Source organism: Gouania willdenowi, chromosome 3 (genome assembly GCF_900634775.1).
Source record: "Gouania willdenowi chromosome 3, fGouWil2.1, whole genome shotgun sequence".
In the NCBI taxonomy this organism is placed as follows: Eukaryota; Metazoa; Chordata; class Actinopteri; order Blenniiformes; family Gobiesocidae; genus Gouania; species Gouania willdenowi.
In genome coordinates, this window is record NC_041046.1 from 34771967 (window position 1) to 34790338 (window position 18372).

General features: G+C 37.0%; 2 protein-coding genes and 1 long non-coding RNA gene across 4 annotated transcripts in view; 1 reads left to right on the forward strand and 2 right to left on the reverse strand.

Moving 5' to 3' along the window:
• rbm26 (RNA binding motif protein 26) lies at positions 1–16042 on the reverse strand. 2 transcript variants are annotated; one of them, XM_028476818.1, is made up of 22 exons: positions 15610–16042; positions 15344–15462; positions 13337–13455; positions 13135–13226; positions 12756–13027; positions 10488–10766; positions 9471–9713; positions 6997–7137; positions 6765–6902; positions 5514–5622; positions 5281–5437; positions 4930–5115; positions 4096–4194; positions 3923–4006; positions 3727–3825; positions 3552–3626; positions 3265–3432; positions 2852–2956; positions 2387–2590; positions 1265–1351; positions 992–1105; positions 1–566 (listed from the first exon to the last, which is right to left on the reverse strand). In XM_028476818.1, exons 1-22 carry the CDS (start codon positions 15666–15668, stop codon positions 477–479), a joined length of 3039 nt encoding a protein of 1012 aa, XP_028332619.1. In that variant the 5' UTR covers positions 15669–16042; the 3' UTR covers positions 1–476. The 2 variants fall into 2 exon arrangements, with proteins under 2 accessions (XP_028332619.1, XP_028332611.1); XM_028476810.1 differs by having other exon boundaries at positions 4096–4197.
• On the forward strand, positions 176–18020 carry LOC114481795 (uncharacterized). Its single transcript, XR_003676276.1, has 3 exons — positions 176–241; positions 10380–10384; positions 18008–18020. It is a non-coding gene; the product is annotated as an uncharacterized LOC114481795 (long non-coding RNA).
• cyp27c1 (cytochrome P450, family 27, subfamily C, polypeptide 1) overlaps positions 17091–18372 on the reverse strand; it is an 11555-nt gene continuing 10273 nt past the window's right edge. The window contains exon 9 of the mRNA XM_028476827.1: positions 17091–18136. Coding sequence (XP_028332628.1) covers positions 17996–18136 — 141 coding nt within the window. The 3' untranslated portion in view covers positions 17091–17995. The remainder of the gene's footprint in view (positions 18137–18372) is intronic.

Consider the following 18372-nt stretch of genomic DNA (forward strand, 5'->3'; position numbering starts at 1 on the left):
CTTTTTTTCTTTTTTTTTTCTGGCAGGATTTTTAAAGACCATTTCAATTCTTTATTTTTTTTTTGTACAATCCAAAGTAAAGCTGTTAACTCAGAACCCAAGCATTTGTACAAATCACTCAAATCCAGACATAAAATATTTACACATAAGCAATGTGAACCGGTCTAACTAAAAAAAAAAAAAAACACTAGTCTGCAAAGGTTAGTCTGTTAAGTCACAGCACAAGTCTTCAACCAAATGTGTCAAGTTAGCTTTCATAAATTGTAGCAAACTATTTTGCATTTTATAAGCTAAACAAAGCAGAAAAAAAATCATCTACATTAAGAGCAATTTAAAAAATTCTAAATTTGGTTTACAGGTTAAAATAATTAAACTTGCTCGTCTGCAGAGCAAGCAACATTTCAGGGGGGAAAAAAGGACTAGTCTGAGTGAAATGTTCTGTATTTTAAACAGTCATTTTCATGTCAATGTTGTGTTTATCTGCGCCAGGAACGAGGCTCGTTGTCGTCATCCTCCTCGTCGTCATCCTGCAGCACGGCGTCGTCACTCAGAGACTCCTCTGGAAACTGAGCAAAGAAATAAACACTGAAGTTACTGTTGGTGATTAAAAAAAAAAGTGAACAAAAGCCAATTCAAAGTGGAAAGGCATTTTATTGGAAAGCTTACTTAAAGGGTCTCGGAGGGGCCTGAATTTTCAACCTGAGCATCGTTATACTGGTTTAATGAAAGTATAAGAAACCATGCAGAAGCCAAATAAAGCCACAAGCCAGTCTTTTCCATGATGTGTAATAGCTCCCTCTTTTGTTTAATAAGTGTGCAACACAACACAAAACTTGTATTAAATAAATAAATGGGAAGTCTGGGCTCAAACAGCCTCTCAGAGGTAAATATTTATAGGCAGATTTGTTGTATACTTTTATGAATGCCAGCATTACGAGCAATAAGCCCAGTCCACAGTGTCTCACTGACGGAAAAAAAAGCCTCCACACACCTCATCCTCCTCTGGTTCTGCCTCATCAGCGTCCACAGTGCTGAGGGTGGTGGGGGGCTTGTGCCACACCAGGCGTAACGTCTGGTTGTTAAGTCTCACTCCGTGAAGAGCCGCCTGCAGGTGGTCGCCGCAGAGACGCGCGCCGATGAGAAGACAGGCATGTAAACAAGAGGCCATAACGCAGCATGTTGTTTGTGATTATCCAGCACGAAAAGAATGTGAATGTCAGAATCACACGTTAAGAGAGGCACAAAAAAGCAAATAGTTGCTCACATGCTCTGCCTCCATTCTGCTCCTGTAGGTGATGACTGCAGACAGGTGGTTTTCATCAATCTGGCAATCTTCAATCTCTCCAAATTGCTTCAAAAGTGGAAAGACATTTAATAATTAAATTAACGCCAATGATTTATTGTTCAGTTACTTTAACTTTGAGTTGCTTTTTGCTGCTGTTACTGCCAATAAAAAGGTCATATTTTCACCCATGTTTATTGATTTGTCTGTTTGCAGGATTATGTCAAATGAACACATTTTGACTAAATTTTAACCGAAGATAAACCAAACACCTTGGAAGATTCCATTGCATTTTGGAGGCGATATGGATCAATATAACGATTCCCTCTTTCATTATTGGTGAAATCTCCAAAATTAATCTCTGGATTCGTAATTTGCCGATCTTTATAAAATTTGACTCAATTGTCAGATTGGTTCTTTAATGAACTCAAAGTTTCATCCAGATCAGATCCTGATTGCATTTCATCGCAATTCTTTAAATTAATTCTGTTTTGGATCATTCCATCTAATTTAATGTATAATTTTTAATGGGGATAATTTATTCCAAGCCCTTAAAGTGTGAATGATCTCTGAGAGCTCTTGTTTAATATAAAAACTGCAGTAAGAGTTCAGGTAAGAATTCTATTTTACACTTTTGCATTTGCTGCGTTTCTCCTTAAATCTAATGTTCTTGTGTACCATCAGTGAGTTATTTCTGACCGTACAAAATATTCAACAGCCTTACAATTTTGAGGATAGTGATACAAGTATGATTACAAACTTGTGCAAAAAATAGTGGCAGCTTAGTCAGATGTTCAGTGGTTTTGTACATTTGCTGATTGTCATTTGGAGTTAAACTGTACTTGAAGACAGCTGTTTTTTTTTGTTTTTTTTTAACGTTGAATGAAAAGTTTCAACATTAACAACAGGAGCAGTTTGAGTTTGGTGCTGCACTGTGCAAGAAAACCACCAGAGAGCAGTAGTGAAGATTTTGCTGAAAACCTCAGTTAGTTAAGAATCATAAATCATCATATCAGCCGCATTTTCTGAATCTGATTTCAAAATAAACATATTATAACTTCAACTTGTAATAAATTATGAAACATCCTTCACTGACTAACTCACAGCAAAATGCGGCAGCAGATTGACACAGTCCGACTCTGCAAATCCAGAAATCTCCAGTGCCCGGGGTCGATGGTCCACGACTGCGTGCCGTGGGGGCCCTCTTCCCCGTCCCCTGGAGCCTCTTCCCCGGGCCTTGACAACACCACGTCCTCTGGTGTGAACACCTCGGCCTCGTGCTGGAGACAAGAGTCCCCTTTTAGCTGCCTGAGAGCCCCCCCCCCAAAAAAAACAAGAGTTTAGAAACCATGAAGCTACAGCAGAAAACCAACTGACAGATCAATGCTAACAAAGGCAAGAACGCCCCCGTGTGGCTGCTGACTGCACTGCATTGTTCAAACTACAAGTATAAGATGTATTAGTGAACTTTATTCTCTATTTATTGTGTTTCATTGTTCATAAGTCAAAGGCAAGTAATAGAGAAAATTATAATTGAAGAAGTGTGTGTGTTGAATGGTAAAGATTTACCTCAATTTGCAGTTGGGTGTACTTGAGCTTCAACAAAGCAGTGTCCTCTCCTGCCTGGCTCTTTTGGTAAAGGTCGAGCTCAGTATCCAGAAGTTCTTTTTGTGCCTGTAAAATATTTACAGAAAAAAAACAAACACCACTGAAATGTAAGATCAATAGAATAACTAACAGTCTGATTTGGTCAAAGACCAATTTTCTGACAAACGCCACTAGGAAAACAGCAAAAAGAGAAGAGAGATTTTTGTTAGTGTAGTAAAACATGCTTTCACAGTAACCCTGCAGCCTGTTATATTCTGAATCTGCTACTGGAACAAGTTAAGTGTAAAACGGCAGCAGTGGCATGTTTGGTTAACCTCCTGAAGTACTGGCACTGTGCTCTAGTTTACTCTTCAAACTGGGAGACGTTTAATTACCTCCGCCTTGCTCTTAGCTGCCCGAAAAGGTGTGCAACTATTTGAGATGCCCTTTATCTCATCTTGTAGTTTGGTGATGCTCTTCGTCAATATTTCCAAAGTTTCCATGATCTTCGCTTTATCTTCTGTCTTCATTGATTTGTTCTTCTCAAGTTTAGATATTAGAAGCTGGGGCAAAATTAAACAAGAAGCCAAAGATAAATCTATTATTTCATCTCATTTTGATTATATAAACTGAATTTCAACGTATCATGCTAATGCATTTTGTTGTAAAATAAACTTGATACCTTTTGAGTCTCAATGTGTTTCTCCAATATTTCCTGTTTCTTCTTTCTAACATCCTGCTGAAGTCTTAATGCTTCCTGAAAATGCAACAACAGCAAGTGATTACTGAAATTGAAATAATAAACCATACATTTAATTCTCCTCTCTGATCAATGCACTTTGGTGTTAAATTCTCACCCGTTTCTTCTTCAGGGCCTCCTCAGAATGCCTCTGAGCTGCTTTCACTGCAGCTGGATTGTACACAGTTTTAGTAAGGCCCATGGATGTTGAAAAAACCTGGACAGTTTGAAAAAAAAAAAAAAAAACTATAACCTTTTACATTTTAAAGAAAAAAAGTGTAACTTTTTATAAGTAGGGGAACCCCTCTACTCACAGACTGGACAGATGCTTTATCCACTGGTGCAACTGGTTTTACTGAGAAATCCAAACGGTCCTTCACCGACATTTTAGTGGGGTTCTGGGAGAAAGCAAAAAAACTGTTTACCCCACTTTACTTCTACTTTAACACGTAAATACAAAAACAAAACATTCTGATCATACACTCACCTGTGGGGTGACACTGGGATCCTCAGAGGATTCAGAGTTTGAAGGAAGAAGCGGGCCCAGCCGGTCCTTGACAGACTGTTTAAGAGATGTGGCTGGTGGCTGCTGGAAACAAAACGGTTATATCTACACATTAGATGTCTACCTAAACACTATTAAAGGGATCACTGTTTTTACAAATGTGGCCTAAAATCTTTGAAATGTCCTTAAAAGATTTATGCCTAACAAAAGGCAAAGGTAAAGATGTCAGTGTAACCCTCTTTGGTTTACTGAAAGAGGATAAAAACAGTTGTGACCCGAAAAATAACCTATGACCGTTGGGGCGACAATCCAACTCTGCAGTTTGGTAGTAGACAATGAAGCAGAGAAGACAAGTGAGTAAATCACAAACTGTTGAAGGACTCCCACCCAAAAGGATTTCTATCTTCAGGGTTTGTGCGTCTCCAACAGTCTGTATCTTTTCCTGATTATGTAGAGCAAACAAAAGCAGCACAAACTGTCGTTTTGACCAAAAAGCTGCTAAATGATCTAAAGAGCAGCCTGAATGTATCACTCCAATAGAAAAAAATGGGATGTTTACAGGCAAATGGGGCTGTGTGAGATGGTGGAATAAAGGTTTTAAAACAGTGAAGTAGTCCCATTTTTCAAAATTAATAAAATGAAAATGGTGCAAAAAAGGCATTTTGTTAGGCATTGATCTAATAATAAGGTCATTTCAAAAATTGAAGGCCACATCTGTAAAAAACAGTGGAGGATCCCTTTAATAATGTGATTACACACGCAGCGTATGAATCTACTAAACCTAACAATGATCTGAGGGAGTCTTAATGGATCTACCGTGGCAGTCGTGTTCTGAGGAAGCTGCGGTAAGCGCAACAGTCTCTGTCCTGCATCTTCACGAAACCAGTGCAAGTTGATGAAGCGGTTGTCGAGAACAGCTTCTGTGCTTCGCATCGCACGCTTGGCTTCTTCTGGAGATGCAAACTCAATTAGCGCCCCCCCTGGGTCATTCTGGTACGCCACCTGTGAAACAAATAATCCACCCAGAAAAATGTAACATTCCAGCAGTGTTTGGGATTGTGATCTTTACTCATTCTAAATAACAGAATAATGGACACTTTAAAAAATACTCGAGATAGTAAAGCAAATATCCCATAATAGCAAGAATCACTTTGCTCCGATACCGACCTGTAGGTTGACGATGGTGCCAAACTTGCAGAAATGCTCATTGAGTTTGCTGATGTTGTTGAGGTCAGGAGGGATTTGCCGAACAAGCACCTTGGCGTTTGGAGCGAACTGATGTCTTTTGTAGAAGCCGTGTTGGCTAGGTTTGTTCATGTTGGGACTAAAATTTCAAACATTGTTGAAGACACACAGACAGACCTAAAATATTTTTAAAGTTATAAAAAGTGAAGTCTTACTTTTCAAACCACGGTTTTAGAGCGGGCAGGCTTCCTTCATGGGGAGCAGCAGGTCTCTTCCTTAAATTAGTCTCCATGACGATCCTCATGCTGTTGTTCACATTTTTCTCTGTCGCCAAACAAAACATTGACCAATTAGCATTTTAAAGACCCAACTTTCTTTTATGATTAGCTGTGTTTTCATTGCAGATTTTCGCAAAATAAAAGCAATATTTCTAAATGTCCACAAAGTATAATTGCGCTTTGAACGTGTTTCCATTGAACGTTGTTTTGGGTAGCAGCCTCGTAACTCCCATGAAATCTCATCCTGCGAGACTTCGCTGCATGAAGATGAACGCTTAAAAGCTCCTTAAAACACTCTATTCCTTTGCTATTTGCTGTCTACTGTGTCAGTAATAATTCCATAGCATAAAAAGCAAAGAAATGTCTCAGTCTCCTCTTCTGTCCACACGTACAGCCCCAAATTTTCTTGGAGAAAAGTGGTCATGTGACCAGGTACGTCACCTTCTGAGATATGTATTTACGGAAAAATAGTTTCTATAGCACTTTTGCGATACATTTCAATATTTGAAAACCTTCTCATTAAAGCTTAAAAACTTTTTAGTGATATTTGAGTGTTTTTTTCTAAATGTAACTGTTTCCATTCCAAAAATAATCATTCCTAAAACTAAACGACATGTTACAATTAATAAACGATAAACTAGGTTCAAATATTTATTTTGAAGCTGCTCATGTAACCAATATTTATTTAAAGACACTTAAATATCAAATGCACTGAATTGGCCTTGGTTCAGGGAACTTTTCTCTAAAATATCTGGAATTAAGCAATTATCCCAGTGCCACAGGATATTTGTATCAATAATAAGGCACAAAGCCTGCACATTGAACGAGAATTATCACTGCATAGGATAATCAAAATATAAATACTGTATATTACATAAAACAGAAGATTGTTAAATGTAACAATAAAAATGCACTTAATGCTAATGTGCAATGAATAAAATTGGATACAATTATGGGGCTGTCCAAAAATTCTAAAAATTGTCAAATTATAAAAAAAAAAAAAAAGAGAATAGGCGAGATCGCAACTGATATGTGCGAGAGACTGCTCTCTGTAAGATTTATGAGAGATTTCCAAACTTCAGACATGTTGCAATATATGCAAATACATCATAGCACAATGATTGATAAATTAAGATAAGTGCATGGTTTCTACATGAACTCTGACAGCTTAACTGGTGTTGAAAATACCTCGTGGTGGATGGTCAACGTCCCCCAGAGTAAGCCCAATCAGGTTGGGTCTCTGTGTGTAGCGCTGGCGAAATGGGGGCCTGCCAGTGTTGGTAATGCTGGGAGCCTCAGGATTATATACATCGGTGTCATAGTGATCTGTTTAAAAAGCATAAAATGTAAAACAACAAGGTGGCAAACATTACCTTTGTCATAACAATTCCAAAGTCTACCAACGTTCATGAGCCCTTACCTGAAGTGAAGAGCGTTGCTGAAGGCGGAGGGACAGACAAGCGCATCCCAGAGGTGACAATAGTGGGAACAGAGCTGGTGATTGAGTTGGGAGGAGCATCCATTCCTGACGGCTGAAGCGGAGGTAGCGGAGGTGGAGGACCTGTGTCAAATCAAGGGAGCAAAACTTAACAGAATCTCACAGAAGAACAAAGTTCAACGACAGAAAAGACTTTAACAGCCTGTGGATGCACAGATATGCATGAAAGATAAACATGTGCACATTAGAGGGGTCCACATTTTTTTATTTCAGATTTTGAACATTAGAACCCTACATTTGGTTATAACTTCATTATACTTATTTAATCCAAATAATTTGGGTAAAAACTTATGCAAATGAATTAATATGTAGAGGTTGCACAGGACACTTGAAAATTGCTCCATAGTATAACATAGCGAGCTGAAATAAAAGAAGCATTAATGAATAATTTGTTATTTTGTTCTGCAAAAACAAACATAAAAAGCATAACAAACATAAAAATGTTACTTAGAAAGTCCAGCAAGCACTGTGGCTTTGTTGACATCTGCTGAAGAATTTTTAAGAATTTTTGTGGCAGATCCAGAGTTTCAAATAAACGCATTGTGCCAGTGATGACAAAATCCCTGATCTGCTTCCTTTCATTATCTGCTTCATTAAAGGCATCACAATGCTTTGGTGGAATCTCTAAACCTTCCTTTTCCATAATGTTATGTGTGTATAATGTATATGTAATTAGTCAATTTCCAAGAAACTTTGAACAGCTTGTGCAACCTCTAAATCATCTTCATTTTCTTCCAAATTCCTTTGTAAATCATCTTCCAAAACCAAAGCAGGATTCTAATCTATTGAACCTTAAAAGAAGGGGTCCCCAAACTACGGCCCTTGGGCCACATTCAGCCCGCCTAAACAACTGGAGTGGCTCACTTAACGATCCCAAACAATCACTGTAAACATGGCCTGGCTCCGTTCACAGACCACGCGCGCGCTCCACAGGAGCGCATTGGTGTTCATACTCGGCACATTCTCCGTTGCAATACCCGCAGCCAAGTCAGGGGGCGGTAGAGAAAATTCTACACGAAGTAGAAGCAGTACGGCTCTGTACTAAAGAAGAAAAGCCCGTGGAAGGAAGTAAACAAAGTGTGTGCAGGCGAGGAGAAGATGTCGAAACTTTTGTTGAAACGGAAAATTGATTCATAGTGCAGAGTTTTTAAACAGCAGTGGACATATTAATATTTTTTGTCCAGTGCAAGAAAAAGGCAGTTTTTCTAATCTGCAAAGAGAAAGTGGCGTTATTCAAGGACTTTAACATCTGCCGACACTATGAAACCCACCATGGAGGGCAGTATGCCAGCTTGCTGGGCCAAGTGAGGAGCGATAAAGTGGCTCGGCTAATCAGTGGGCAATGCTACGCCAAACACAGGTGGACCTGTCATCCGTTCGGGCCAGCTACAAGGAAACAAAACTGATTGCCTTCATCACCACAGCACAAAAACCTCATCTAAGAGTCATGTAAATACAAAACCAGATCAACTTATATATTTGTTTGTTACAATGTATCTGTATAAATGTTATTTCACTATAGCCTTAATAAACACATCTTTTAGACAAAATACTTGACTATTGTTAACTCACCTTTATCTGAGAATACAAAATCAGCTCAACAAGACAACACTACCTGATTCTAAACATTATTCTCGATTAATATTATTTCAATGCATGGCCTTAAAGAAACAAACAAACCTGAAAATACAAAATAATTACCGTTTGTTAACTCACCTTTATGTTACTCTATACATACAAATTCAGCTCACCTTAATAAAAGTACTTCACCTGATGTTTACTAATATTCTGTATTAATATTATTTCACTACCTGTAAAGACAAAATACCTACCAATTGTTAACTCACCTGTACCAATTACAAAATCACATCACCTCATTGTTACCTGGTATCAGCTTGTGTTTTTATTTTCAATAAAATAAAAGGAGTATCTGCGGTACTTAAAATAAACACGTGAAGACTTTATAACTTTTTTTGCAAACCAACAGGTGGTGCCAAAGCCCAGCTGCAAAAATATCATTGTAATCTCCACAATAATAATGGGTGTCATTTTGGTCCATATAGTTTCCTGTTATAGACTGAGCCCAGCCCCTTATCACAGAAAAGAAAGTTGATGTGGCCCCCAGCAAAAAAATAGTTTGGGGACCCCTGCTTTAAAGTCTGCATCCTCCGCACTGCAATTTTCAGTCATTTTCTTTGTACAATTTCTTTGCAATAACTTAATGAGTCAGAGTGTTGTTTGACAATTCCCAAGATGCAATTGGTCGTGACTGATTTAAGGCAGATTTGCAATTAATTAATTTAATATTAGTTTTTTAAAATAGCTCCACACCACGAGTATTTGTACAAGGTTTCTACTTCTAATTACTGCATTTAAAAAAGAATCTAAGGTCTTACCTGCAACAGGAGGAAGGCTTGGTGGAAGGACACATGGTGGGGGCACGGGAGGTCGAAGGTTCACGGGTGGAGGGGTCATGAGAGGCGGGGGTGGTGGGAGTCCTGGGGGAGGGGGTGGTTCCACACCAGGGATTGGTGGAGGTTGAAATGGTAGAATGTTGGGCAAATTCACATCCTCCACAATGACCGGATCACTTCCATGATCAAAAGGACACATGTCCCCCCTCATGCAGAAGCCCTTTTCTAGGAACACAAGTGTAAATCATCAGAGTGACAACAAACTGTAAGCAGTAACAAATACCAGCAATCAGGGTTGGGGTCAATTATAATTGTAAATATACGTTGTCGTTGTATAAGTAGTTCAATTGTAATTGATCCGATATACGACTTTGTAATTGTAATTTGCATGAACATTACATAAAAACTGTCAATTACAATGTAATTAAATGCAAACCTGGGGAACCATGTTACAGTTCTACTGTATGTCTTACACATACGCAGTTAACAATGATCAAAATGTGTTTCAGATCAAGTTTTCCCAGTACCTGTCACTTCTCTTCAGGAATAATTTTACCATTTTTAAAATAATTGAAATCGAGGGGTATAATGACAGAAAAAAGGCTCAGACACCCACACCAAAAATATTAATACTAATATTTATATGTATAAGGAAGCCTAACAAGGTAACCAAAAGTTGAAAAACAAATTGGATGATAGATAATATTTTTTTGTGTATTTTACAGTTGATTTAAAACATGGGCCAAAACAACCTGTTAAACGGAAAGCTAACAATTATTATAGGTTTAGTAATTAACATTGATTGTTATTGAACTTTAGTAATTTAGAACGTAATTGTAATTGACTTACAGGAGAAAATAATAACTGTAATTTTAATTGGAAAAAAGCCAGTCACCGTAATCATATTTGAGATGTAATTTAACATGGATAATTGAAGACGTAATTGTAATTGAAAAACGTAGTTGACCCAAACCCTGCCAGCAAGCGTCTCCTCCGTACCATCATAATCACGGCATCGCTTCCTCTGCGGAGGGGGTTGCACCCTGCTAAAAGGAGCACGGTCTACAGGGTGCTCAGGGTGGAAGTCTGACCAGCTCTCTGAGGTGTTGTTGCTATGGTGATGGGTCGGGGCTATGACTGTGATGGTGCTGTTGAGCGTTGGCACGGGGAAGTGCGAGGTGATGGAGGCGGAGCCAATGGTTGCCGTTGTGAAGCCGTCGCTGCTCTCCAACCTGTCGACTCTGTCATGCTCGTACTTTATCTTCCCCAAGTCTCTCTCTGTAAAAACACAAAGTTACTGAAGGTAAAGCTGTGCGATATGACAATATATATTGTAGTGCAATATAAAAACATCTACTGTCCGACATAACCCTCTATCATTTATATCGCAAATTTAATGTGTGTGGATTGGGTCCCCCGGAGCGACCGGAATCATTAATTAGACAAACTGTGTCACTACAGCCAATGCGACTCTTCCAAAGAAAAAAGCTGCAAATGTGTCTCACAAGGAAGTGTAAATTTATCTCCTCCTGCTCTAGAAGGACTTTGAAAAAATACAACCTAACAAAACCTCGACTATTATTTATGAATTTTGTTAAATTCATATCAGGTACAGCTTAAAAGTGTAAAAAATGTTGTTTTTTGTGCCCCCTGGTGGCATTTTCACATACAAATTGACAAATCAGAACAAGTGACAACAGTATACTGTATGTAGCAAAAGTCACGAATATTCCATTATTGAGAACATTCTTAAAGGAGAAGTACCATTTATTTTAAGATATTTTTTAAGTTTATTATTATTTATAATAAAAAAAATAAACAATGAATAGCAATTTTCCATTCATTTCATGTAATTTTAAAGAAGAAATACTATATTGAGATATATATATCTTTATCAGGATATAACTCTACCTATATCGTTATCAGTGTTGGGCGGTAACGACATCACTTTTTACAGTAACTAGTACTGTAACGCAATATTTTTCTAAAGAAATAACGCCGTTACTGTTACAATATGGTGCATTTGTCCATTACTTTGCTAGCTGCAGTGTACTTCCTGTTTACAGTGGCACTACATTTTTTTGTGGGACAACGTGCCAACACGGTAAAACAGTAGAAGAAGAAGCATTGTCAGCGTGTTTCTGTTAACATCACGTGAGCCAATCATGGCGAGTCAATGCGAGAGCAGGACGTGCTTCTCAGAGTGGAAATACGTGCATTATTTTTGTCTCCAAAAGATGCATCAGTGAAGCTAAGCTAACGCTGCGGCTGGATTTTAACGGACTGTGACTGTTATCCAGGAACAGGTCAGCCAAACTATTGCACGGTATGTTGTTGTACATATGCAGCCTGTCGCTGCTGCTGAGTCACTGCTAACAGCAGCTCATTAGCCTGATATGTTTAGCATTGTGTAGCTGAGAAAAATGCTGTGAATTAGTTTTTCCACATTTATTTTTATAAGCATTTTTAACAGCAGAATATGCACCTGGAATATGCACAGCTTACTTTACATTACTGTGCTAAGGCTGAAAAATTACAGTTTTAATTTTGGAGCAGCTGTTTTGTGCTTTATATGCACATCATTTATGGTTGTTTTATAGCAGTTGATCAACAGTGGATTATTATATTATTACAGCACTAATATGAAGCTGTTTGGACACAAATGACCCAAAATAAATAATACATTCTTTAATTCTAAGTAACTCAAAAGTTACTTTTTCCAGTAACGCATTACTTTTTGGTGTAAGTAATCTAAATAGTAACTGAGTTACTTTGTGAATGAAGTAACTAGTAATGGTAACTAGTTACTTTTTTCAGTAACTAGCACAACACTGATCGTTATACACAATTTTCTCCATATCGCAAAGCACTATGAAGAAGTATCCAGCGGCTATATGTACATTTAAAATATAGGCTCTGCACTCTGTAACAGTGTATTTATTCAGTTAGGTTTTGGTACATTTTAAACTCTGTGGGTTATTTTTCTTTCTTCAGTGTTGCTTTAACTATTCATTTGCTCACACTTCTATTGATACTAATCATCATGACATGCAAAACATTACAATTTTTAATTACTAATAAGTAACTAATAATAAGTTACATCTTAGTTAAAAAAAAAAAAACTATTGTAAATAAACATTTACAACATGAAAAAGCTACTCTATGCTTTATTTTTCACAGGCTGTGACAGTCTGTATGTATTAAGTGACGTCGTAACACAAAACACCATTACACAAGGCCTTAATGTCATTTAATTGTTTTTTTTACCTCCACTTCTGCTTGGTGAGTGAGTTCTGCTGACTGAGCGGCTCCTGCTGCGATCGCGGTCCCTGTCACGATCTCGGTCCCTTTCCCTGTCCCTCTCTCTGTCGCGATCCCGCAGCCTCTCTTTACTCCAACTCCGGCTCCGACTACGGCTGAAACTGCGGCTGCGACCTCTCCTGCGGTTGTAGCGATCCCGGTACGAGTCCCTCCTTGGTGGGTTGCGGTCGTATTCCCTTTTCCTGGAGCGATCATCTCTCTTACGGTCATCTCCTCTCCTGTAAAGAAACACAAGAAAAAAATGTTTTATCAACTTACTAGTTTTTTATATTTACAAAACAAGTTCTACTTTATTTTTTTACTAAATAGAAGAACCTACACACACCTGCTGTCTCTACTGTAACGTGAGCTCGATTGAGGAGGGCTTGGGTTTACTCGTCGAGGAAACTTCTTATCTCGCTCCTCTTCCCGACTTGGCTAAACAAACAAGGAAAAAAAAGTTAGTTCAAAAATATGTCATTTCATACTGTTAGTGTTAAATATATAAACCATTTGTCAAATATTTCTGATAGTTACAAGAAAAATACCTCCTCTTTCTTTGGCTCTTCTTTCTCTTCTTTGACTGCAGAGACTTCCTGCTCCGACTTTGGGAGGTAGCTTCTGTTGCTAATGGCTTCAAACAGTTTATCCACAAATAGCTGGGTTTCTGCAAAATGGGTAAAGTGATCAGACTTTACGAGCATCATTAATTATCTTCTATAACCAGCAGCAACGTGCTGAGGGCTATACCATTTTACTAAGGATGTAAGGCAGCACACACGTAGCTAGCAGCTATTTCAGGCTACAAAGACCAAATTCCATTTTAATGTCTACCAAACAGTTTCCAATATCATTCTCAAATCCCATTTAATTTAGTTTTAACTAGTGATAGATCGATATTATCAGCCGATTTTAGCGTTATTTAGGTATATCTGCATCGGCCGATGTGGGCTGCTGCGTTCGCTGATCCACATTATTTACAGAGAGCAGAAATATTTTTTACTTGTTCTACATCACCTGTTTTTTTTAATATTTGTTAAATATTTTTTACTTGTCGTCGTTCTACCTCACTTTTGTTAATGTCAATAAATGTTCCTTTTTTAATTTTTTTTTTAAATCGAGACTCGTACAATTTGTTATCATCATTGTGTAATTTTTATCATGTAAATTGAGGGAGCAAAAGTAGTGTCGGCTCCAAATATCGGTTAAATAAAATTTGCAGTCCGTATTGGTCATCAGCTAAGACTGATGGAAAAATAATCGGTATCGGCCCAAAAAAAAAAATCCATATTGGTTTATCCCTAGTTTTAACTCTTTGTTGTAAAATGTATCTTAAAAGGAATCGTACAAGTAGAAGTTGAAATATACTCATGATTGCACATTTTTGCTTTTGACATTGTAACTACATAAAGAAGTGCACTGAAACCTTGGCATGTTGACCAGCTTGTGTTTTTTCCAAAAAATCTAAGTAAAGTACTAACTTTCTGCATTTATTTGTTGTTCTAGGCATATACCTCAATTAAGTTGCACTAAAGTCAAAGTTGGTTTAAAAGCCACAGGCAGATTGTATGTTTTTTTATTTTTTATTTTGAGTTGTTGGCACATGGTATGTTAAAGCCAATGTTTTGAGTATAAAATATGCCAATAAAATATATTTCATACATAATGTTCTCATGAAGGTGTACACACTTACAGATTAGTTGTTTCTTAAGTCATATATTAAAATAAAAAATTGCAATAATCACCTTATACTTCAATATCAGGATATATCGTATCATATTGCGATCTATGCATCGGGATACGAATCGTATCGCCAGATGCCAGGCAATACACACCCCTAGTAATTAGGGATGTCCCGATACAACTTTTCCATTTGCGATAAGATACCGATATTGCAGCCTTGCGTATCAGCCGATACCAATATTGATCCGATATCAGCATGAATTATACATACTTTATTCTCTCTCTCTCCATTTTCTTTAACAAAAATAATAATAATTACTTATTTTGTAGTGTGGAATGTTAGAAAAGGCTTGATCAAGTTACTCAGAACAATGGTCAGAAACAGTAGGTATGAGGAAAAACTGACCCATTTATTAAAACAAAAATCCAGAAATTTGAAACCGATATCCGATATTCATTTTCGGGCTAATATCGGGCCGATATCCGATATTGATATTGGGTCAGGACACTCGTACTAGTAATTACAATACATTTCTCATAAAAACCATGGAATTCATTAGCCAATATTACATACAAAATGTAATACATTAATATCACAGATTGCATGAAGATATAATACAATTATATAATTTAATTTGGCTTTTAACATGAGATAATCATCCTTTTGAACTATGTTTTTAAGTCGGTCTGTTTTAATCCATGGTTTTATACTTTTTATTGGCTCGCCATTCCTTACACTGTACTTTCTATTGATCTCTGCTGTCTGTGCAACATGTCCGATTATATATGAATGAAAGGTGCTGTAAAAGTAAACAAAGTTGAGTTTAATTGCATTACAATTAATGCACAGCCGATGTTTAAGTTTGCCATACCTTTCTGGAGGAATACATCCAGCTGATCGATACAGAGAGCTTTAAGTTCCTTCTCAGATTTCTCTTTCTTCACCAAAGCTACAACATACTTGGCGAGGGCAGAAGGGTCTGCATCACATCTGAAATGAAGATACCATCACATTTAACAGTTAGAAGCATTCTACCACGGTTTTAAAGGAGATATGCAGTCTACAACACTGTACTTTTAACAGTGAAGTCCTGGGCTCTGTGTATTGTAAGTTAGCCTCGAAGCTAACAGTGCTTACATTGGCTCCAGCGTTTCCGACAGCCATGTTTTCAAAGCATCGATGTTTTCAATTATCATCTTCGATGCAGCCGACCTTCCTCTCCACCACAGTCCCCGTCCGTAGGCTCGACTCTTCTCACAGTTAAAACAAGACGGTCAAACCTTTGGGAGTCTTTGGCTGCTGTTGCGGACGACGTGGGTTGAGGCTAGCTGGGCTAGCATTCGGTTCACGAGGCCCAAAAACGTGCTGCACCACGCGTCGACACTCTTCATGTAAACATTAAAATGCAACCGGAGAAAGCCTATGTTTACCCAACATTGAATTTATGTTGCCTGAAATCTCCAACCGGCTTTATTTGTTAAAAGTATGACGCAATCACACTTTCACCGTTACTTCGTCTACCCTTATTCACTGAACGCTATCACTGCTGAATTACGACTATTTACTTCCGGTTATCTTCTCGCTGGAAGTGTTTGAAATATCGCGAGACAAATATAAATATACACGCTCATACAAATACGTGTTGATCTTATACTGTATATATATATATATATATATATATATATATATATATACACACACATATATATATATATATATATATATATACACACACATTAATCCTAAATTCACCCATTCACACAGCAAACTGCATTTCAATATTTTGATGTTCTAATGACTAAGACAAAGCATTTTTTTATTTTTATTTGAATAGCGCATTTTTACACACAAGAAAATTAAATGTGCTTCACATGCTTACAAATGCAACATTTAAAAAACAGGGTTTAAAAATGAACAATAAAAACATGAAAGCCATTAAGAAGAGTTTGAAATCAACAATAAAATTATTAAAAATATCTCTCTCGGTCATAAGTACTAAAAAAAAAAAAAAAAAAAAAGTATCAGTAGATTTTAAAGATTTAAAAAAGAAAGAAAGAAAACTGACTGGGAGCCAACGTAATAACTTTAAAATTGGAATAATGTGCTGACATCTTTGTTCTATTTAAAAACCAGATGAAGCTGTTTGATGAAGACCATTTTAAGAGCTGGAGAAAAAAGCATGGATCAACTTCTCCTAGTCTTTTTGAGACATTAAACCTTTCACTCTGGAGATGTTGAGGTTTTTGTTATCGATTTAATCTGAATACTGATCGTCAGATCCGAGTTAATCAGAATACCAGGGTTTCATCATTGCCATATGATGATTTAGTAGTTAAAATTTTCTAAATCAGACTAAACATTTATTGGACCACAATCATCTGGTTTCTGTGATGAAAGTTAAAGCCTGACCTAAATTAATCAAATAAAACTTACTCATCAAAAGAACTCAAATTAAAAATCCTGTTTATAAAACAAACACATACCCAATGTTTTAAAATGATAATATGCAGTTTTATTGTTTGCCAGCATTGTGGAAACAAAACAAAAAAGTAAATATATTTCATCAATAAAACATTTAGATACTTTATTTTCTTTCAAACATCATGATACTTCCTCTCAGTAAAAAAAACAACAACTTGTCTATTTCCTTCATTGTTGTCATAATCTCTGGAACAAACTCCTTCAATCTTTCCCTCAAAGAATAATCTGTAATACAGCGAATGTGTTAAATCACTGTACCCTCATTCTTGAGCAACACAAAACACCTTCTCAGACCCAATTGCATATAATCCAATATACAAAACCAATGACCTCAAAAACAGTTTTTCTTTATTCATTCGTTTTGTCATAAATCATTTACCAACAATCAAATCACTGACTTAAAAAAGCTACAAACATTTTTCTTTTCTAAAAATAGAAAACTTAAGAATGTAGAAGTGTTCAGTTCGCTCAAAGTCTTTACAGTATGTGGATTAAATGTTTTTTTCATGAGCTACACAGATTAAAAAAAATGAAGCCAGAGTAAAACTTAAACAGTTAAAATTATTTGGCTTCCATGATATTGGAAAAAAAAAAAAAAGTTTATCTACACAGCAAAGCAAAGGGCAGCTTTATAGAAGAATACAATCACAGCTGCCCTTAACAGTTATTACATTTAAAAAATTCTAAAAAACTAAAACGGCACTTGTATGCTTTATGAGAAATATACATGAATATACACACAGACACTTGAAAAACAATAAGACTTCTTCAATAAGAAGGCGGTCAGAGAAACAGTTTAGGGCACTTCAGGTGTTTCCACTTATTTCAAAACCTTATGCAGTAAAAAGTAAAATCCCAGCTCACATTATCTCCACTGTGTTTTTGTTTCATTACAGGTGAGGTTCATTTCGGCCTGAGTAAAACTACATCATTAAAATGCGGCAGTGAAAAGTGGTCTAAAGGCTTTAGTCCCCCCCACCCCCCACCCCGACATTCCCTAAAACTTAAACAATGCTACAGAATAACCAGTTTACAGTAGACCTTATGAAGACAGAAATGCATCTGAGTTTTCTCTGTCGGTGAACTGCAGGTGGATGGGAGCACCAGGGCAGAGCAGGCCGTGGGTTTTGGCCTTGATGTTATCGGTGGTGGGACACAAGGAAATGTTGAACTTCTGAATGAGCTGCATAGAGAAGATAAAGAAAAATGTACTGTAAGATATGACAGAGCGCATTTAGAAGAAGGACGGAGCGGAGAAGAGAAACATTCTTATAGTTGGTTATTATGGGAGATTTGTGAATATAAAGGAATTTTAAAGCTGCTGGAGACAATACTTAAAAATAAAAAAAATAAAGAAAGTGTGGGCCTCATAGTTCAATAATTTGAGGATTATTTGTTCTTACTGTTCTTATTCTTACT

Bases quoted from the DNA above. Each gene is read 5' to 3' on its own strand.
- rbm26 (XM_028476810.1), bottom strand. From the start codon at position 15,668: ATGATAATTGAAAACATCGATGCTTTGAAAACATGGCTGTCGGAAACG. The intron at 2,591-2,851 runs GTAAATCTTTAC...GGGGGCTCTCAG, and splicing joins ACACCCAACTGCAAATTGAG to GCAGCTAAAAGGGGACTCTT. The intron at 1,106-1,264 runs GTGAGCAACTAT...GACCACCTGCAG, and splicing joins GCAGAATGGAGGCAGAGCAT to GCGGCTCTTCACGGAGTGAG.